At 44.3% G+C, this 22,195-nt stretch overlaps 1 protein-coding gene across 1 annotated transcript in view; it reads right to left on the reverse strand.

Moving 5' to 3' along the window:
* The window catches only part of arhgap44a (Rho GTPase activating protein 44a), a 52,030-nt gene that overhangs the window by 14,772 nt on the left and 15,063 nt on the right, over positions 1 to 22,195 (reverse strand). Inside the window, exons 2-13 of the mRNA XM_056287633.1 lie at positions 8,894 to 8,933; positions 5,957 to 6,076; positions 5,705 to 5,781; positions 5,413 to 5,524; positions 4,710 to 4,786; positions 4,465 to 4,579; positions 3,993 to 4,061; positions 3,714 to 3,795; positions 3,469 to 3,596; positions 2,495 to 2,606; positions 1,734 to 1,815; positions 1,448 to 1,528 (exon numbers count right to left, since the gene is read on the reverse strand). Of these exons, the coding sequence (XP_056143608.1) occupies positions 1,448 to 1,528; positions 1,734 to 1,815; positions 2,495 to 2,606; positions 3,469 to 3,596; positions 3,714 to 3,795; positions 3,993 to 4,061; positions 4,465 to 4,579; positions 4,710 to 4,786; positions 5,413 to 5,524; positions 5,705 to 5,781; positions 5,957 to 6,076; positions 8,894 to 8,933 (1,095 nt within the window). The remainder of the gene's footprint in view (positions 1 to 1,447; positions 1,529 to 1,733; positions 1,816 to 2,494; positions 2,607 to 3,468; positions 3,597 to 3,713; positions 3,796 to 3,992; positions 4,062 to 4,464; positions 4,580 to 4,709; positions 4,787 to 5,412; positions 5,525 to 5,704; positions 5,782 to 5,956; positions 6,077 to 8,893; positions 8,934 to 22,195) is intronic.

Consider the following 22,195-nt stretch of genomic DNA (forward strand, 5'->3'; position numbering starts at 1 on the left):
ACATTCATTCCCTAGCACTTAACCTTAACTTTAACCATCATAGCTACATGCCTAACCTTAACCCTTACCCTAACCCTTACCTAATCCTAATTCTAACCTTAACCCATGCCTTAACCTTACCCTAACCTTAACCCATACCTCAACCCTAATCTAATCCTAATTCTAACCTTAACCCTAAACCCAAGCCTTAACCCTAAAATAGACCCTTTCCCTCATGAGAACCCATAAAATGTCCCCACAAGGTAGGTGGTTTCAGGTTTTCCTATCTGGATAGAAAAACCTGGCACCCCCCCCCACACACACACACATCGTTGACACACATCTCACACACCAGAGAGCACTTATGTAACATGTAAACATCCATCCACAGCATGGATATGCTATTTACTTGACCCAACCCTATGTTAGGGTGTGAACGCTTCACCCCGTGAGTCTCTTGAGCCAGGTGTGTTTATCTTTTCCTCATTTCATCTATGAAGCAGAACTCCAGTAAAATGCTGAAAACAGTGATAAGAGCAGTGAGATAATTGCTGGAGGAAAATCTTTTCTCCTTCCAAATTGTCCTCGCATGTCTCATTGGTGGTGACCTGTCACATACGAGTCCTTTTTTTTTGTTGGGGGGGTTCCCACTTTTTCTCCCCAATTGTATCCGGCCCATTAACTCACTCTTCCGAGCTGTCCCGGTCACTGCTCCACCCCCTCTGCTGATCCGGGGAGGGCTGCAGACTACCACATGCCTCCTCCGATACATGTGGAGTCGCCAGCCGCTTCTTTTCACCTGACACTGAGGAGTTTCGCCAAGGGGGACGTAGCGCGTGAGAGGATCACGCTATTCCCCCCAGTTCCCCCTCCCTCCCGAATAGGCGCCCCGACCGACTAGAGGAGGCGATAGTGCAGCGCCCAGGACACATACCCACATCCGGCTTCCCACGCCTGACCCGAGCTGGAGGTAACACAGGGATTCAAACCAGCAACCCCCATGTTGGTAGGCAACGGAATAGACCACCACGCCACCCGGAGACCCACGAGTCCATTTCCTGATATCAGCAAAAAGCGCTGTCTCCACTCTTCCACGGATCTGTCCTTCTCTCCAAGTAAAACTACACGTTTAGCAATAAAAGCGCATAACGTCCTTATGATTAACAGCCTCAGGAAGCAAGGGAAATAAAGCTTTCATAGCCATATTTATTGCCAGAGACAAGGTGTCGTTCACACCCACACACACACACACACACACACACACACAATGAACCTTTTTGCTTTGTTTCAAGCGCCGCATCACCTGAGTAAAGTGTTTTCACGCTTTCTGATGTTCACTATGAATACTTAACGCCATGACAGATGATGTTCGCCGTTCAGAAAGCTCTAACTTCCTGTAGGTGAATTTCACAGGATTTACTTTGCTGTTTGGTTGGAGGGCTGATGGGGCTGCACGGACGGGACTGACCTGAAATTGTTCAAGTTGTCTGTGGGGAGTTTTTCACACGTGGCCAGTAGCGCCTGTAGCCTCTTGTCCATGTCCTGAATGCTGGTGCAGAGTAAAAAAAAAAGAAAGAATTATAACTCATTGGCACCCACTATTGAAAATATTGTTGCCATTTCCCACTTTTTTTTGTGTGTGTACTTGAGACTATGCAGAAATTGTTTTGGACAAAGTTCTGCTTCTCATCGTGGCCAACGGCACAATGAAAAACATCTTTTCATCCATTGGGGGGGGGGGGGCGTCAACTCACTTGGAAGCCTGAATCCATTCCTCATAAAGATCAGTGGTCATCAGCGGCTCCGGGAGCTCCCGGAGGTACGATTTCAGAGCCCCTTAGGATGGGGAGAATAAAGGAGTACAGAGAAAGAGGGTAAACAGTATAATGTCATTAGACCCTAGGGGGTGTGGTTTTCTCTCTTCATAGTACTGAATAAATACCCCCGCTCCCTTCTCGACACACAACACACGCACAGTTTGTTTTACTCCTGTCTTTGTGAGGACCCTTCATCTACTATATTCATTCCCTATTGCCCTTAACCCAAACCTTAACCATCAGATCAGCATGCCTAACCTTAACCATTACCTTAACCTAATCCTAATCCTAACCGTAAAACCCAAGTCCAATCCCTAAGAATGACCATAACCCCCACCAGACCCTTGCAGGCAGACTCAGGTTCAGAAGGCTCACGACTGCAATTCAGTAATGCACAAATCTGGGGCAAAATTCACACAGACCTCTTGCCATAAACAACCACGACTGAACTACACCTCTCACAAATGGAAAAGTCCTAAAACGGGGTCCGACACGACTGCAGAGAAACTTTTAAACGAACATGTTTTCCGCAAAACGGAAGGCTGCGGATGATAAAATCGTTGCTTTTCAAACAGAGAGATAGACTCAGAGACACAAAGCGCCCTATCTACAGTTTCACTGAAAGATGAGAGGAGGGCTGGGGGGTCGTTGTTATGGAGACGGAGTCTGAGCGAGGCGTCCGTGTGGGTGCAGTTCACCTGCGATGGCGTGCGGGTCAGCTGAGTACTCCTGCACATCCAAGACTCCGCAGTCCAGGGAGGCTTTCAGCTTCTTCAGCTTGGAGGCCGAGGGAGCCACTCTGAACAGGCCCTATGAAGCCGCCAAACGGGAGACAGTCAGAAGGCAGTTAATTGTCAGTCCCTGTCAGACTGGTCCGAGAAGGTTATAGACTCTGCTTATGCATGCACATGACATCACATAGGTAGAGGAAGATGAGTTGTTCTGTTGTTTTGCTTTAGCTTTCTTTTTTTGGGGGAGGTGGGGGATTTTACCCCCTTTTTCTCCCCAATTGTATCCGGCCAATTACCCCACTCCCCTGAGCTGTCCTGGTTGCTGCTCCACCCCCTCTGCCGATCCGGGGAGGGCTGCAGACTACCACATGCCTCCTCTGATACATGTGGAGTCGCCAGCTGCTTCTTTTCACCTGACAGTGAGGAGTTTAACCGGGGGGACGTAGCATGTGGGAGGATCAATCAATCAATCAATCAATCAATCAATCAATCAATCAAGCTGCATTTTATATCACACTATTCCCCCCAGTTCCTCCCCGAACAGGCGCCCAGACCGACCAGAGGAAGCGCTAGTGCAGCGACTAGGACACATACCCACATCTGGCTTCCCACCCGCAAACACGGCTGACTGTTTCTGTAGGGATGCCTGACCAAGCCAGAGGTAACACGGGGATTTGAACCAACGATCCCCGTGTTGGTAAGCAGCAGAATAGACCGCTACGCTACCTGGACCGAGTTAGCTTTCTTGTCTGGGTTTTATGGCCAGTACAACGCCAGGGGTCACTTTCATTTACATGATGAAACCCGTTTTACTCCTCTACCTCTGCAGTCTGTGTGTGTGTGTGTGTGTGTGTGTGTGTGCATGTGCACGAGTTTATTCGTGTAAATCTGTGTGCGTCCATGAGCGAGTGTGAGTCTGTGCGCGCACGCGCCGCCTCTACCTCCTCTTGCATGCCGCACTCCAGCAGCATGGTGACGCAGGCCTCGATGGGGAAGGCGATCTCTCTGCCGCTAATGTTCAGGTGTTCCTCCAGAGACTTCCCAAAGGACGGCTTCTCCACCCACGCCTCTGCAAACACAACACAACCGTGGCTAGGATCACACTTTGCCATTAGCCAACACGCAACTTGGCTCGAACCAAACTGCCCAAACACACACACACACACACACACGGTGGATGACTCACCCTGGTGAGCTTTAATCTGGGGCAGGACACTGTGGAGAATCTCTAATGATTTCCTGTGATACTCCGCCTGTATTTCTATAAGCTGGAGATAAGGCGAGTGGGGGAGAGAGGGCGTTACACAGAATTTATCTTAACAGCATATCACATAAAATCCTATCAAATTGTCTACAAATGTGCCTGTAACCTTGTTACTGGAGAGAAAAAAAAACACCGAATAACATGTTGATGATAGAAACGAATCATTTCAGACACGACTTTGAGGGGAGGAGATGTACTTGCCGTCTGAAAGTAGTTTGCATAGTCTATTTCTTTGGCCACAAAATTGTACATATCAGCCGACAACTGATCCTGGGGAAGAAAGCAGAGCAAAAGTTTGACCTCTAATCAAATCCTAATTCAACATTTTGCCCCGGATGTACATTTTATGGGCAACTTCAGAGTCTCCGGTTCACCTCGCGTGCATGTCTTTGCAATGGTGGTGGGGAAGATGTTGCAGCTACCTGGGAAAAACATGCACAAATGCAAGGAGAGCATGCCAACTCTGCACAGCACAGAGGGGCTGGGATCAGACTCAGGACCCTCTCATGTTGAGGCAACAATGCTAACCACGACTATATACATGACGGCAGTTGCACGTTGGTTATAAATTGTGGCTACACTGGGTGGGTTACCTGGTGTAAGGTTATAAAACATTTGGTGAAAGGCAGTTATAGGAAGGATAGGATGTAAGAGGCTGTGATTGGTGACTCACTCTGCAGATCTCCATCCGATTGGCTGCCTCCTCCATCTCCTCTCTCAGGGATTCAGCCTTGGCACCAGACTGCAAAGTACTTGGGTGACTGGAGGACTTAGATGACTGCTGATATCTACAGGGATTAGGTAAAAAAAAAAAAGAAGAAGAAGAAAGAGTGCTACGATGAATACTTTCATCAACCGAATCATTTGAAAGCTGCATCTCTAATTTAGAAGTAGCAGACAGATATGAGCTTCTCCCACCTTGTCCGAGCTGAGTCCATGTCCAAGACAAGTTTGGCTAAATGCTTCCTCTGCTTCTGGATGTTGGGGATATCCACCTTCAAATTGGAGAATAATTTGGAAGGCGAAGTGAACAACAGCTCAAAGACCTACAAAGCCCCCCCCTTTCTCCCCAATTGTATCCGGCCAATTACCCCATCCCACTCCCAGTCGCTGCTCCACCCCCTCTGCCGATCTGGGAAGGACTGCAGACTACCACATGTCTCCCCCGATACATGTGGAGTCGCCAGCCGCTTCTTTTCACCTGACCGTGAGGAGTTTCACCAGGGAGACGTAGCGCATGGGAGGATCATGCTATTCCCCCCAGTCCCCTGGAACAGGCACCCCGATCAACCAGAGGAGGCGCTAGTGCAGTGGCCAGGACACATACCCACACCCGGCTTCCCACCTGCAGACACGGCCAATTGTGTCTGTAGGGATGCCTGACCAAGCTGGAGGTAACACGGGGATTCGAATCGACAATCCCCGTGTTGGTAGGCAACGGAATAGACTGCTACGCTACCCGGATGCCCTACAATGCACTTCTTATGTGTACACAATGACCACGTACTGCTGATTATTTTCGGTTAGTGAGATTTAAAACAGAAACAGATTTTGGATTTCAAACAAAACCACACGAGTGTTGGAAAAAAAAAAGCATAATGAATGCAGTGTGTTGGTTCACCTCAGCTAGCACGTAGAGAGGCTCCACTACATCTCTCTCTATCTGGTACTCGAACTGGATGAGCTCCTGGGCCAGCCTCTCCTCCGTCTCACCGCACAGCTTCAGCATCTTCCTGTTTGGTCACGAACCAAGTCACACGGGCACACAGGCAAGGGCGATGAGGGCCAGACACAATCCCAATAACCGAACCAATAATCAAAGATGACACTGTGTGTGTGTGTGTGTGCATGTGTGTGTTTGCGCACACAATGAGATGTGAGTGCCTTGGCATCATTGCATTTTTGCGACTTACCCAAGAAGGGAGTCATCTCCTAACACTGCGGCCCCCTCTACCATACACTGTGCCAGGATAGTGAGCGGCAACTTTTTCTGGTAGTAGACAAAAACTGTATTGGTGTAGCTCATACCTACGGCGTCTGATTGTATCATATCTAGCCGGTGCATCATCGCGCAATCAAGATTGTGTAACATTTGAATGAAATCCCCTCACTCGCTTACGTGACTTGACAGTGTTTCAACAAGTAATGGATTGAAGTGTACTTACGGAGGGTGACTTGACAGATCTCTTCTCCACGTCAGCTCCTTGCTGGCCCTGCAAGCAGGCAGTCAGCTTCTTGTGGGTGCTATGGCTCACCTGTTTGACCAGATCCAGACGCTTCTCCACCTGGACCGGAAGTGTACACACACACACACACACACACACACACACACACACACACACAAGAATGCTGGCGTGTGCATATAGAAACTACCCACATAAATTCATACGAACATGTTGTGTGGCACACGCCGACACACAGTGAACAGCTGCTATAGCTGCACATAAAAGCAACCATCACAGCGCCGACGACATCGTTTGCAGCCTTTGAAACAACACAGCCTAAATACACAACAATCTCACAGCCATCAAACTGCAGAGATCATCTGTCATTCAGTAAACAGCTTCATGGGTTTTGCCTTTACCTTTTCTGCATGCACATGCAGACACATGGGCACGAACACATAGATGCAGACACACACATACACACATACACTCATGCACAGACACACTCATACACACACACATACACTCATGCACAGACACACTCATTCAGACACACACTCATGCACACACACACACACACACTCATGCACACACACACACACATGCAGACATACACACACACTCATGCACAGACACACATGCACACACAGACACACACACACACAAGCGCGCGCACATACACTCATGCAGACACATACACACACTCATGAACACACACACAAAGTAATGCACAGACACATGCACACACACACTCGTGCACACACAGAGACACACACTCACGCACACACAGACACTCATGCACACATTCATGCACCAACACACACAGACACACTCATGCACACCCTTGGTTGATCCGTGGACGTTGCTGCCAGCTGTTTCCAGCTTACACCTTCGTGAGAGGCGGCTTCTAACAACTGTTATTTTCTTACTGTCTCTTCTCTTTATTCTGCCCTAACCTCTTCATTTTGTTCTGATTTAGCTCTTTTCTGTGCTCAGTTCACTAATCGCTAGATTCTTTAGTTTTCTTTCTTATACGACTCTTGTGTTTAGTAGGCAGCTTCTCGTCCCTAGTTTGTTACTAGCTTTGAGCTTAGCCTAGCTTAGCATTTAGCTCTATTACATTCGCAGTCAAAGCAGCGTCATTAAGTGGTGACTGCTCCGTAGTTACAGACAGGTTGTCTCTACTAGAGAGACATGACTGTGATTAGAGCAGCTGCTTTCAGCTAGGATTATGTTAGATGTGATGGGCGCTAGCCCCGGGCCGCACTAGCTCAGCCTTGTCTGCAGATGCAGCAGAGTTTGTGTCTGTTTACTGGCATGGGAAGGCTCGCAAGAGCAAGCCACCGGTCGTGTGGCCTGGTCTGCAGTCACCTCTCCTGACTGCAAACCGGTTTTCACCCCTCACCGGCCCTGTTGGTAGTTCTACCGGCCAGCGTGCTTCTCCCCCTCTTGTCAGACAGAGTAAAGCAATGCACGCTAGTGATAGGAGACTCCATTACCCGCAATTTTAGATTAGCTTCGCCAGCCTTGGTTCACTGTTTACCCGAGGCCAGAGTTTCCGACATAGAGGATAATCTCAGGGTGCTGGCATCACGGAGAGTCAGGGAACCCAGGCACACAGCGCCACTACTTTCAGCAACATTGTTATTCATGTCGGCACCAATAATGCTAGAATGAAGCAATCAGAGATCACAAAAGCCAGCCTAGTCAGAATGCTTGGGTTTGCCAGAAAGATGTGTCGGCATCGATTAATTGTCTCCGGTCCCTTACCTGTGAGGGGTAATGATGAGATGCAGAGTAGAGTCACCTCAATGAACCGCTGGCTGGCTCGTTACTGTAATGAGCAGGGATTCGGCTTTGCTGATAACTGGCCTTCTTTCTGGGGCCACCCCTACCTGCTAAAAGTGGACGGCATTCACCCTACTGGGGACGGCGCCGCTTTTTTGTCTAGCAATATAGATAGCTGTCTACTTATAGTTTGACACTAGGGACTTATCATTCAGCAAGTTGCAGGTTATTAGAGAGCCTGCTAGGTTTAGATCTAGTGCGGATGTGGAGTCAAGTAGTTTAATTAATATGATTAGACAGGGAATTTCTCATAGTGTAGATTATCAGTCTGATAGCTTGGTCTATAACATTGAGACTGTCTCCCTACCCTGCTGTATTGCTCCCAAGCTCTCCTCTCCTAAATGTGTGAATCCCAATAATCTAGTAATTATTCCTATCACTGGTAGTGGTGAAATGTACAACAAAGTACCTAATAATCTACAGAACCAAACAGCTAATGTTATGAAGAATGTGATCACATATCGTCCAAAGTGTTGGTTGTCAAAATTGTCAACAGGGTGTCATTTCCAATTAATCTTTCACCTGTTGGTAGCTCTAAAGTTCTGCCTACTACTGATATCTTCCACAAGATGCTCAAATTTGGTTTCATAAATATCAGATCACCGTCTACCAAAGCCTTACTAATAAATGATCTGATTCTTGAACATAGTTTTGATATGATTGGTTTATGTGAAACATGGCTGAAACCAAATGTTTTCCTTCCCTTAAATGATGCCTCTCCACCTGACTATACTTGTGCCCATGTAGCTTGGGCAAATAAACAATCCTGTTGTGTTTTTTGTTTTTTTACATGGTGATGCTGGTCGCTTGGCTTGGGTCCTGGGCTGTTCCGGGGGCATCTGGATACTGCTTGGCATCCTCCACATCATCCATCCATCCAGCCATTATCTGAGCTGCGTATCCTGCTCTCAGGGTCACGGGGATGCTGGAGCCTATTCCAGCAGTCATTGGACAGCAGGCGGGGGAGACACCCTGGACAGGCTGCCAGGCCATCACAGGGCCCACCCGCCCGCCCGCCCGCCCGCCCACACACACACACACACACACACACACACACACGGGCACAAACGTGTATACAGAAGAACTTACCTGTAAAAGGTCCTCGCTTAACACCTCTGTTTTTTCTGCCCTGTAAAGATAAAAATAAAACATTGCAGGTATTTATTTGGGGGGGGTATGTAAATATCACCACTCATGCTCTTCATACAAGACAAGTTCCCTTGAGCCCGTGTCAGTGAGATAAAAATGCGTTGCCAAATTATCAGGTAATTGGTATGTAGTTCAGTCAGGAGATGAACAAATATTTTTTTTCATTTGGAAGTCGCTATTTAACTCAGGCACCTTCAAACAGGCTAAACAGCCAGTCCCTCCACCCGCCTTGGTCCTGGTAGGAAGACAGGACCCTGAACAATATGCATCATGTCCATGCTCTCACAAAGAAGTGCAAAACAATATTCCATCTGTAGCTATCAGCAAAAATCTGATGCATGTCCATACCAATATACCCATAATATAAGTTTTCTCTCTTTTCTAAAGACAGGGTTAGAGTAGTGGAGGTATTCAGGACCTTTACCCCGTGGGGGTGAGGGGAATTGTCATACATCTGGGGTAATGAAATCCTACAGTAAAATATAATGTTTCACAATGAATTCCCAGCATAGATGTTATCATCTTGTCACCGGGGTTTTTAAGGCTTATTGGATGAGCCTCCAAGTGCTGTGTGCGTATCGTTGTTAAACTGTTTCACAATACCGCCGTACATCTGATTTCACTGCGGTTAAATGAAGGGCCAGCTGTTTTGCTTTACATAGCAAGGAGCTCCTTCGCCGCAGCTATGCATATCAGACCGAGAATGATCCAAGTGATTCAATGGTCTGCATCCAAGCATCCATCCTGCTTTCTATTTAGCAAGCCTGTGTGCGCACGTGCATGTGTGTGTGTGTGCATGCAGGAGTGTGTGTGCGTGCATGAGTGTGTGTTTGCGTGCATGAGTGTGTGTGCATGCAGGAGTGTGTGTTTGCAAGAGAATGTGTGTGAGCGTCCATGTGTGCGTGTGTGTTTGTGTGTGCATGTGTGTGTGCGTGCATGAGTGTGTGTCTGTGCATGAGTGTGTGTTTGCATGAGTATGTGTGTGCGCGTACATGTGTGCGTGTGTGTCTGTGTGACTTGTGATCTACATCAATGAAGTAATTATTTTCCTAGCGCGATCCGGCAGAGGTCGAAAATGAAATGCACTTCTTGTTCTATTGTCCATTCTACCACTGTCTTAGATGAAGGCTTCTCCTTAAAATGGCTGCAGAACGCTCCGATTTGCTTCCTATGTCTGATGAATGTAGACGTCAGTGCCTGTTTACAGACACAGTGTTTCACCTGGCTCAGTCTGTTAAACACTTACCAACAGCGTATGAGGACGCTTTATGTTGGCAGTGTTAAAGACACAGTCTGTGTCTCAGATGTGCCATATGGTTGTAATATATTACATTGTATTTATAACATGTAATATAACATAGTAAATAATGTATAAAAATATATGTATGCATGTATATAGTATATGATATATAATTGAATAATATGGTTTAAAGTATATATAGATTATATATTTAAGTATATATAATAGAATGTAATAATGACATGTAATATGATGTATAAAATATATATATGATGTAAATAAGTAATATAGTATGTAACATATTTGGTTTGATATTGTTTGACATGTATGGAGGTGTGTTATATTTGTTCTTGCGTTCTCGTTATGTTGCTGCTGTTGTTCGTTATGTTCTGTTGTGTTGTGTCTTGTAAGCCCATGCGGGCTGGGCACCTTTTTGTGCATGACACTTTGAATAATTACTTAACTAGCTATTCACATAACAGTCTGAGGCTGGACTGCTCTACTTGTCTACCTCTCAAACAAACAGGACACCAGGCCAGTGAGGTGAATGAGTGATGCCCCGCTGAGCGTCCAGCAGGTCTGGCGATGGCAGCCAAAGATGGAAAATAAGGGCAGGTGCAGGCACCAGTGATGGAGAAGATACAGCCACTCATACACTCAATCGGCCATCCGCTCAGAGAGGGCACACTGCTGGGTGGCATAAGCCAGACTGTATGTGTGTAGTAGGAGGATTTGCAGTTAATGAGGGAACATGCCAGGGGATGGTTTGCCTGTTGGGAGTATAGGACGGTGCACATTGTGCAGTGTGAGGGTTTGCATGTGCCGGAAATGCCAGGACGTACATTGGACGAGCTCCGTGTAACATATTGTCATTTTCCATTCAAACTGATCGAGTAGTGAAGTCGATGGCGGATGCAATATAACACATATATATTCAACTTCCAGAATTTTCCAGTATGCAACATGCGGTACAAACTCCCTCAGTATGTAGTAGCCTTTGTTAGTGCATGGTTTCACAAACAGCCCCGCAGTGACTCATCTGACCAATGAGGACCCCCTGTTGTAACGTTGGGCTGGTGAAGGTGGAGAGAGCTAGCAGCAGGTGGCTAGTTTTTTTTAATTTTTTTTTTTTATTAATGACAACAAACATACAAGACATTACAATAAGAATACAATAAACGTGCATAAATTTAACACTGAACACAGCGGTACAAACAATTATTCAAATGTTAAATTACATTTCTCAAAATGTCAACAGTTCGAATTGCTTTTTTGTTTTTACATAAATGAATGGTCTTAATTTAGTTTTGCATATCTATCAAGAATACACTTTGGGGTTTTTCCCCATTCCATTTCAACCTATGCACAAAGAATCTGCCAAGAATAATTAATAAATTTACAACAAACGTCAAGTTTGGGTCTTTATCTATGGGGTTAAATAGAAGCAGGATATCTTGCAACTGAAAGGTAAGATTGAAAGAGATTTTCCTAAGATTAACATTTGATAAATCCATCCAAAATTTACTAACATGTGGGTAGTTCCAGAAAAGGTGGCTTCGAGATTCAAAGTCATTTTCACAGAATACACATTTATCATCAGTGTCTATTTTAAATCTACTTGCAGTAAAACTTCTCACTGGGTAAACTCTTATGAATAATCTTGAATGTAACTTTGACCTTATTAGTTATAAAATATTTATGACACATTACCGCAGGAGGTGCAATAACATTCTTACAGATTCATCTAACATAGTTGTTATTGCATTTTTTCCTTCGGCTATCAACACCTTCTAATAAAACTGATGATAAGAAGTCTTCCTGGAGTCACCTGGAGTATTGCTGTATTCTCTAATGAGAGATATCACTCATTTAGGAATGGACTTAATTACAGTTTGAAATTCTATACACGATAGGAACATCAAAATGACTCATAAATTCTGCATGACTATAAAATTTACCATCTTTGTTAAATAACTGTTTAACCCATATGATATTACAGTCAATCCAGTTTCTAGAAAATAAAGTTTTATTTCTATGTCTGATATCCTTGTTGTTCCAAATTGTGTATCTATGAGGAGAGAAATTGTATTTGTAAGAGACAGTCCAAATAAGCAGTACTTGTTTATGAAAATTTGTAAGCCTAACTGGGAGTTTCCCAACATCAAAATTGCATTTCAGTAAAAACTCAATGCTACTAATCTGTTGAAAAATTAGGTTTGGGAATATGCTCCAAATTGTGTCATCTCTGTTCTTGAGACAGATCTGTATCCATTTAATCCTAAAAAATAATATTAGAGGTTTGGTAATCCAATGCATTTAGATCTCCCTTGTCCTGGCCATTACAAATTATATCTCGTTTCAATTAGTGAGGTTTATTCCTCCATATAAAGTTAAAAAGCTGAATCTACTTTTTTTAATGAATGATGGGGGAACATCTAAAGCAAGGGAGGTATAGACCAATCTCAATAAGCCTTCGGATTTAGAAAGAAGAACATGTCAATTTAGTGAAAGATCTCTCAATAACCAAGAATTGCATTTATTTTCAACTTTTTTGAGAATGGAAGAGAAGTTTAATCTTGATCTTTCTTTCTGCTCCTTGCAGATTTTAATACACAAAGAGGTAACCATATTCTTAACAGGAATTCCACATATTGTGCTGACCATGGTACACTTCAAGGGTAGCAACTCACACATTCTAATATTTAATTTCAGACCAGACACTCGAGAAGGATGTCAAACATTCAACTGCTTTTTGAACTTGTGTGCTATTTTTCAGCAAGTGTGTAGTATTATCCGCTAGTTGGGAGCACCTTATTTCTTTGTCTCGTATCTGAATACCCTTAAATAAACCTTTGTTTATATGTAATGCCATGACTTGAGTAACTAGAAGGAATAAAAAAGGAGAAATTGGGCAACCTAACAAATTCCCCTACCAATATAAAACCCTTGTGATGTCTCATCGGGTAATTTCACTGAACTGCTACCTTTATTGTAAAGGGTATTAATTACTCATTGAAAATAATCACCAAAACCAAGGAAATGAAGAGTTTCAAAGATAAATGAATGCTCAATTGAATCAAATGCCTTGTAAAAGTCAACAAATAAAATAAGACTGTCATCACTTATAAATTCAATGTAGTCAATTAAGTCTAATACCAGGCGAATATTATTACATATATGTCTGCCCTTCATAAAGCCATTGAGATGTGATTGATGTGATTGAGATGTGTCTATAACAGAGTCAATTTGTTTTTATTCTCCCAGTAAATATTGATGCTACTAATTTTCCATCATAGTTAATCAAAGTGATGTGCCCCCAGTTATCTAAAAACAAGGGATCCTTGTCTAGCTTCGGTATTATTGTGATCAAACCTTGTGTGATTGAGGTTGGAAGACAGCCTAAGTCAACTCCTTCCCTAAAAACAAAATGAAGGAATTCTGTGAGATCATCCTGGTAAAACTTATAGAAGCTCATCGTTCCCAGGTGATTTGTTGCCCTTCAATTTATTGATACCCTTCTTTATTTCGTTCATGGTTATTTCTTCATCACACTTGCTCTTAAAATCCTCATCAATAAGCGTGGCATTTTCTCTAACCGACTCCAGAAAGGCAGACGTATCAGTGATAGAGCAGGCATTACTTGTAAATAAATTACCATAAAACTCTGAAACATATTTAGAAATATCCTTATAATTTTGATTTTCAGGGCCATCTACGTATATTAAGTTTGTGAACAGAAGTCAATTCGTCGTTTCTTTTCTCAAGGTTGTAAAAAATATTTTGTATTCTTTTCGCCCTCTTCTAACCATCTCCTTCTTGATCGTACAAAAGCCCCCCTGGTCTTTTCTTCGTATATTTCATCCAATTTCAACTGTAGATTAAGTAATCTTTTTTCATGTTCTTTGTCAATATCTTCACAACCTAAAATGTTAATTATTTCTATATTTCCTCTCCCTTTAATCTTTTGTTCTTAGCAATTTCCTTACTCCTTTTAAAGGCAAATTGTCTCATATTATATTTCACTGGCTCCCAATTTTTCCCATAAGAGTTTTCTAGTTGTGCTTTACTCCAGTGATTAATAATAGTGTCCTTGGCTTCCTTTTTAAATATATCGTCATTTAATAAATTGCAGTTGAATTTCCAATATCCTTTATTATATTTATCAGAACCAGGACAGCCCAAGTTAACAGATAGAAGAATGGCTTTATGATCAGTAAGAACTGATGGTTCAATAGAGACTTGAGACTTTGTCCACTTGTCTTTCAAGAATGTGTGAAATCAACCATAAATCAATCCTTGATTGCTTGGATCTATCCTTATTACACCAGGTGTATTACTTTTTGTTTGGGTACCTAGATCTCCATATATCTATCTCACCAAGACCAGAACATATGTTACTGAACTCTGGGTTTGTGATGTTAGGTTTAATAGGAGGGGGGAAACCTGTCTAACAGTACACCAGACACTGAGTTGAAATCCCCTCCCAGGATAATTTTGATATCTGGAAAAACAACCTTAATTCTATGTATCTCTTCCTCCAATTCCTGAAATAACGATCTGTTATTCCGTTTACAGTTGAATGCATATTTATTTCCCAACAAGTATCTCTCACTGTTGATGGTAAAAGAGTCCATCTTCCAGAATGGTGGGTCTTGCTGTTAATAACTTCCCTTTGGAGGAACCTCTTAATATTGCAGCCCCTGCAGAATGGTTGCTACCATAAGACAGCCAGATATCATTACCCCACTGATTCTTCCATAAACTCAAATCGGATGAACATGCATGTGTTTCTTGTAAAAAATAAAAGTCTGCATTGAACCGTTTGCAGTACAGAAAAGAAACAGCTTTGCGTTTCAGTGCATCACAAATACCCCTGACATAAATCAAACATACAGATAAAGACATAAAATAAACACTTAACTTTATAGAGTTTAGTGCAAGTTGTAGGTAGTTAAGTTTTATGCAACTCAGGGTTTACCATCCCATTGTGTATTTAGCTGAATAGTCTAACGTTGCTCACTAACATACCAAAATATAACAAGAAGTTACTCCTGAAAAAGGGAGATCAACTATTACTATTACCCCTGAAAAGGGAGATGAACAACATGACTTTGAAACAAGAAACTGATGGAAATAATAAAAAATTTTTTAAAATCACCTCAAATGTCCTTACGTGGACTTCACTCAAGCCTATGTTCCCGGATTCGGTCGGAACACTCTCCCCCTGATGATCACCTTCACACCCACAAAGAACGCCACCTTGCCCTCCTTCCGGGCAGCTTCCACCACCGGCCATAAGTTGCTGCGAGTGTCCACATCAGCTTTGGTCAGGTCTTCCTTCAAGCTCGGCTTGTGGGTTTTCAAGTACCCACAGTCCTTCGTCCGTTTCCATATAAGGTCCCGTGTGGTTCTGTTGGTGCCATTCTTGGTCCTTTGCTCTGCTCCTTGGATCCCAAACGATGAGCGATGTCGACGTCGTTTGATGCTTTTGCTCTGAACTCGGGAGTGACAGCGCCGCAGATTTCTGAGCCCCTGCTTGACATTGTCATCTGCCTGTTGGGGAATTCCAGCTATGCGTAGATTCCATCTAAGCCTGTATCTCTCAGCCTCGTCCAGCTTTTCTTCCACTTCCTCTGCTTTCTCGCTGTTCTCCGTGCAAGTCACTTTCACTGCTTTCATGTCACTTTTAAGGTCGTTAACCTCTTTGAATGCAAAGTCAGGCGATCTTTTCAGAGTTGGCGCTAACAGTATTGTTTTTCACCATTTCCTCTAGACTGTCTGACCTCTCATTAATCTCTGCAGTTAAGATACTCACTATGTCTGTTGTTCTGTAGCTCGAGCAGCGTAGGTTCAGTTTTGGTTTTCTTCATTTCTGGGCTTTTTAATGGTGTGTCGGGAGCAGGAGAAGGAGACAGTTGTTGGCTTTTAGGCCGTGGGTATGAGTGGTGACTATCGATCGTGTTCATCTCATCTTCAGAAAGTTCAGAGGCTAAAGCCAGTTGCTGTTTGGCAGACTTCTTCGGTCTGGAGGATTTCCGCTTCATAGCAGAACCACATTTCTTTAATAACGGTTAGCTAGCAAGCGAGTCAGTTAGCAAGCAGAAATTAGCAGCAGGCTAAACTTCATTCTGAGGTCATTTGAGTAAACAAATAATGTCACTTAACGACGGTATGTATATTATGTTTGAACAATTTCCGTGACCAAAGGTATACACAAAACAAACTTTTGGGTATGGTAACTAGGGGTCGACCGTTATGGTTTTTTCAGGGCCGATACCGATATTGATTATCGGTAAGTTATGGCTGCCGATAACCGATATTTGGGGCCAATATTCAGTTCAGTAAATGTAAAGAATGTTGTGCCAAAATTTACAGCAACACAAACCCCAACACAAGGCTGCCTTTAAATGAACATGTTTGATTGAATTTTGCGTAAAACAGAAAATATTTGAAAAATAAAGTGCATGATATTCAAGGCACTAGATAACAATCTGAGTGGAATTCTTTTTTAATTAAGAATAAATAACTTCCAAAACATGAAAATGGAATGAATTAAATAGCATGGACAGCGGGAAGTAAACTTTGATCAAACAGAATAAGTATAATATTGCAACGTGCATGGATAAGTAGACACGTTGGCCCTTGGCTAACGGGCCGGACCCTTTAGTCGAGCGGTTAGCGAGGTCTCCCGCAGTGCGAGAGATATGGGTTCGCGTCCCGGCTGCGGCAGTTTCTGTGGTTGCCCCCTGAATTCGCTACATTAGTGTCAGAAGTGGGATGATGAGACCGTAAGGCTATCGGAAGCGTATGCGCCCAGAGGCGCGGGGACACGCCTCCCGAAGGAGGGGGGTAATGTAAAGTGCATGGATAAGTGAACACGTTGGATCCTTTAGTCGAGCGGTTAGCGATGTCTCCCGCGGGTTCGCGTCCCGGCTGCGACAGTTCCTGTGGATGCCCCCCGAATTCGCTACAATATTAAAATAAATTGGTTTAAGTGCTCCCAGCAGGCTTTGACTGAACTGAATGGAAAAATGTACATTAATGTTATTATGTTCCTTTTCTCTTATCTTTAAAGTGATAGTTCGGGTTTTTTGAAGTGGGGTTGAATGAGGTACTTATCAATAGTCAGTACATTACCTGGGTAGATGGGAGTCTGTGTGCCCCCAGTTTGGAGATTCAGCAGGAGTAGCCGGCACAGAAGTTGAGGAACGGGACACAAACAAAACCCTCCCATGTGTCTCCCCCCCCTCCCCGATTCAGTTATATACGAATTTGGAACATTCATTGACAGCTCTACCAGTTTACCAAAGAGTTGAGCAGCACTGAAAACGGCTCTACTCTAGTGCATCACAACAAAACAAAAGGAGGAGCCACCCTGTGGCGCTATTTGGCATTGCAGCACTACTATATTTTTATTTACCGGACTCTTGATTGTTACCGTGTCCTCTCTCCTTTTAACAATCGGCATATGGCTTCGTGAATGGAAAGAGGTTAAGGACTGAATAGCACCGTGGATGATAGGATGAGACTGGAAATGTGACCTGTGGTTTGAACACGTGGAAAGTGAGGATGTTATAAAAACTGTTTTTGCTTGAAAGGAAGACTGAACTGGATAGCAGGCTTGTTGATTTTACACTATATATACAATTTATTTATGATATTGTCACGACCACGGATAAATAGACTCGCTAGCCCTTGGCAACGGGTCAGACCCTTTAGTCGACTGGTTAACGTTGTCGTCCGTGGTGCGGGAGATCCAGGTTCGCGTCCTGGCTGCGGCGATGCCTGGGCTACCCCCCCGAATTCCCTACATTGGTGTCAGAAGTGGGATGGTGAGACCGTGAAGCCATCGGAAGCGCCTGCGCCCAGAGGTTTGAGGGGGCAAGTATGCTGGAGCGCGGGGACGCTCTCCGAAAGAGGGGGGTAGTGTAACGACCACGGATAAGCAGACTCGCTAGCCCTTGGCTAACGGGTCAGACCCTTTAGTCGACTGGTTAACGTAGTCGCCCGTGGTGCGGGAGACACGGGTTCGCGTTCCGGCAGTGGCGGTTCCCGGCTGCCCCCCCCCCGAATTCGCTACATTACTATTCATAACAGATTTACCACAAGGCTATGGAACACTGCTGTCATCTTTAAGCCTTCTAGAGCGTTACAAACCTAAAGTTTGTTGTTTTTGTCCGATACCTGGTAACTACAATTGTGTGTGAATAATCCAAATCCCATTGAGCCATTTAAGCTGAGTGCTGTTACTTGAGCACTTTTGCCTTTCCTGAACCCCCCCCCCCAAAAAAAAACACAAAAAATGGCTGAACCTGAAGTGAATCCGAGTTTTCGCTATTGATGATGTGTCTGTTGATAAATATCTTTAACAAGCTTGTTTCGCCTTATCTACTTGTGAGCCACAACGACCTTGGAGCTTCTCCAAACTGGCCGCTACCTGCTGCCTTCCTCCACATTTGGTTGCAATGCTGGACACATAAAACCACCCGGGACCTCGGTGAACGCCCACGAAGGAATCAAGTCACTCAATCTGCAATCTCTTGCCTTGTTAAATATTAGGTTTGGCGGGAAATGGGGAAACCATCCTGTTCTTGTTACAGTCTCTAGGTAGAGCTCTCAGTGATGTATGGCATGTCCGACTCCGATGGACCGAGCCCTGCCGTCCCTCATTTCGCTAGCACAAGTGCTTACACGAAGCGTGCCCCTGCTCTGTCTTCTCTCGTGTTTGGTCTTAACCATCCCTGTGTCCACGGTGTCTTCTGAATGGATATTTTCTTCGCGCTCAAGAGGATAAAGACCTACTCAAGGAACAGCATTCAGCAGGCCCACTTCTCATTCCTGACTCATCGCTCTGAAACATAAATCCTAAATGGTTGAAGATTGCATATTGTGCAATGCATTTTATTTTAAGCTGCGAGTTACTGATTTGATATTGGAAATGCAAAACACTGTCTTTTAACGAGTGCATTGGTTAGTCATTTTTGGATTAAGTTGCCTTTGGCTGCATCAGTGTGATATAATGTACTCTCACGGTAGAGAATTTGGCCTCCTGCCCTCTCCATATGCAAATCCTGCTGTGCAGTTTGATCATGTGCATTAGCTGAAGTTAAGGTTAGGGTTGTTTTGTTTAATTGGTTGGCCAAGTGTGTGTGTGTGTGTGTTGCTAGCATGGCATCGTTTTGGTAAACTTCCCATATCCATGCAATTATACTGCACAATTGGCACTGGTTCTTAACTCATTAAATTAAAGCGGCTTTTGCTACGTAGAGTAGCCACAGGATTAAAAGGAGATAGATTTTTAATGAGCGTTTGAAAGTGATTAACAGGACTGCTATTTTTGGTGTTTCATTTCCTCCTCTTTTTTTTTTTTGGGTCAGAATTCCCGCGGAAGGCCAAGTGCCCGGGGGTCACAATTCCCAACTGAATTAAATGCTACGCTGCACGTTACGGGTGCACAATGATATCGGCACGTCATCGGTATCAGCCGATAAAGGCTTTAAAATGAAATATCAGGGGCATCCAGGTAGCGTAGCGGTCTATTCCGTTTCCTACCGATATGGGGATCACCGGTTCGATCAGGCATCCCTACAGACACAATTGGCTGTGTCTGCTGGTGCCAGCGACCCCTGGTTGGCAACGGAATAGACTGCTACACTACCCGGACGCCCCAGCAGGATAGATCTGATGTACTCTGTAATTAGGTGGGAAAAGTATGCATATGTCGGTATCGGCATCGGCAATCAGCCAAAAGAAACGGGAAAATATCGGCATATTGGATATCGGCAAAAATCCAATATTGTGCATCCCTACCACGTACCATCTTCCTGGGAGTGTCCGACCGAACAGCACGGTGAGCAGCTCCAGAAGTGACCAGGCTGTTCGTAGATCAGCTGTCATCCTAAACATGACAATTATTAAACATCTGCTGTCGTGTAAATCTTCAGGATTGTAAGTTTGGGTATCTGAAAATTGTCAAAAGAAGCGTTTTTATGCATGCTCAATAATGTGTCCGGATGAAATGATTGAACTTTCTGTGATGTTCTCACCTGGATTGTTGAGCATGCATCAAGACATTTTGACTCATTTCAGTGAGGGTTGCCTTAAACTTGTACTATGTGAGTATGAGCGGAAGGTGAGTAAGATGGCAGACTACAGGAACCACTTGAGATTCAGCAATACAAGTTGTGTCCGGATGAACTGATTCAACTTTCTGTGATGTTACAAGAAGCAGTGCTACGTCAGAATGTTAAATCTAGTAAATATACCACTGATAGTATTGGAGTCGATGAATTATTTGAGGCACTTATGAAAATAAAGTATACGACCAATTTGTCATGGTAGAGAATGTATATCACCTTATTATATCTTATTGGCGTCTGTAAAGAAAGCCATCAACACTGAGGCCTTCATTACAACAGGATGGCACCATCATCCGTTCAAGGCAGCGTTCAAAAACTATCACATCTGCCCAATTAGAAAGACGGACAACATGTACTTCCTGTTTGAACGAGCTGCTGGCTGACAGGGCAGGAACCACTGGGAGAAGACCACTCCACGTCGGATCTGCTAATATGAGTCCAACTCAGGCATGTGAATCCCGAGGAACAGCCCAGCAGCCACACAGACTCTATTCGAACTTCCCTTTCCGTCTGCACTGCACAGCCACTTCCTGGTATTGTGCCCAAACCCAACCAGTGCCAATCAGCATAATACTCATTTTGATTCATTTATTTAGGAACAAAACCTCATTTTATCTCTGTACTGAGCAACAGGAAGGGTTTGGGTACTTACAGTACAGCTAGAATAGTCCTTGGCCTCTGTTCTCTTATTCAACAACCAGCCAAAAATACATCAAGCACACATGGCCTAAAATGCTATTTTGATGTTGGATACCTCTATGCCACAATGCATTGTGGACTCTTTCTTATCCAGTGCCTCCCGAGTTCCGACTGTAAGGACCACAGCACATTCCCATTGTGTCCATTCAGTGTTGACATGCCGTTCTTCCATACATACATCATCACCAACGAGAAAAAATGAGCTGTAATGAAGTGGGGTTAATAGCATCCCCTGTGTCAGTGCCAAGATGTGAGACAGAGCATGGAGCCATGGGAACTGGGTCAGCCCATGCACCAATGCATCTGATCACTACCTGCCTTTTGGAAACGGCTTTGCTCCATTCTACTAAACGGGCATGGAGAGAAAAGACAGAAAATGATTGTGTGTGTGTGTGTAAAAGAGAAAGCAAGAGAGACAAAGAGAGAGAGGAGGGAGAGAGAGCGCGAGAGAGAGAGAGGAGGGAGAGAGAGGGAGAATGCGAGAGAGAGAGGGAGGGGGAGTGAGAGAGCGAGAGAGAGAGCAAGAGAGAGAGAGCGAGGAGGGAGAGAGAGTGAGAGCGAAAGAGTGTGAGAGAGAGAGGAGGGAGAGAAACAGAAAGAGACAGAGAGAAGAGGGAGAGAGTGAGAGAGAGCAAGCATGAGAGGAGGGAGAGAGTGAGAGAGCGAGAGAGAGGATAGAGAGAGAGAGGGAGAGAGAGAGGAGGGAGAGAGAGGAGGGAGAGAAACAGAAAGAGAGACAGAGAGAGAAGAGGGAGAGAGTGAGAGAGAGCAAGCATGAGAGGAGGGAGAGAGTGAGAGTGAGAGAGAGAGAGAGAGAGAGAGAGAGAGAGAGAGAGAGAGAGAGAGAGAGAGAGAGAGAGAGAGAGAGAGAGAGAGAGAGAGAGGGAGAGAGAGAGGAGGGAGAGAAACAGAGAGACAGAGAGAGAAGAGGGAGAGAGTGAGAGAGAGCAAGCATGAGAGGAGGGAGAGAGAGTGAGAGAGCGAGAGAGAGAGAGAGGAGGGAGAGAGATTACATCTAGAGAAATTTGTGACATGATGTTGTGTGACTATAGATTGCAAATCACACTGCAAATCACTATGGTGACAAAAATATCAGCTCAAAAAAAAAAATCGGCACTCTTTTGCTTTAACACTCAAAAAAGCCATTCTCCAAACTCAAAAAAC

Source organism: Lampris incognitus, chromosome 10, assembly GCF_029633865.1.
Source record: "Lampris incognitus isolate fLamInc1 chromosome 10, fLamInc1.hap2, whole genome shotgun sequence".
In the NCBI taxonomy this organism is placed as follows: Eukaryota; Metazoa; Chordata; class Actinopteri; order Lampriformes; family Lampridae; genus Lampris; species Lampris incognitus.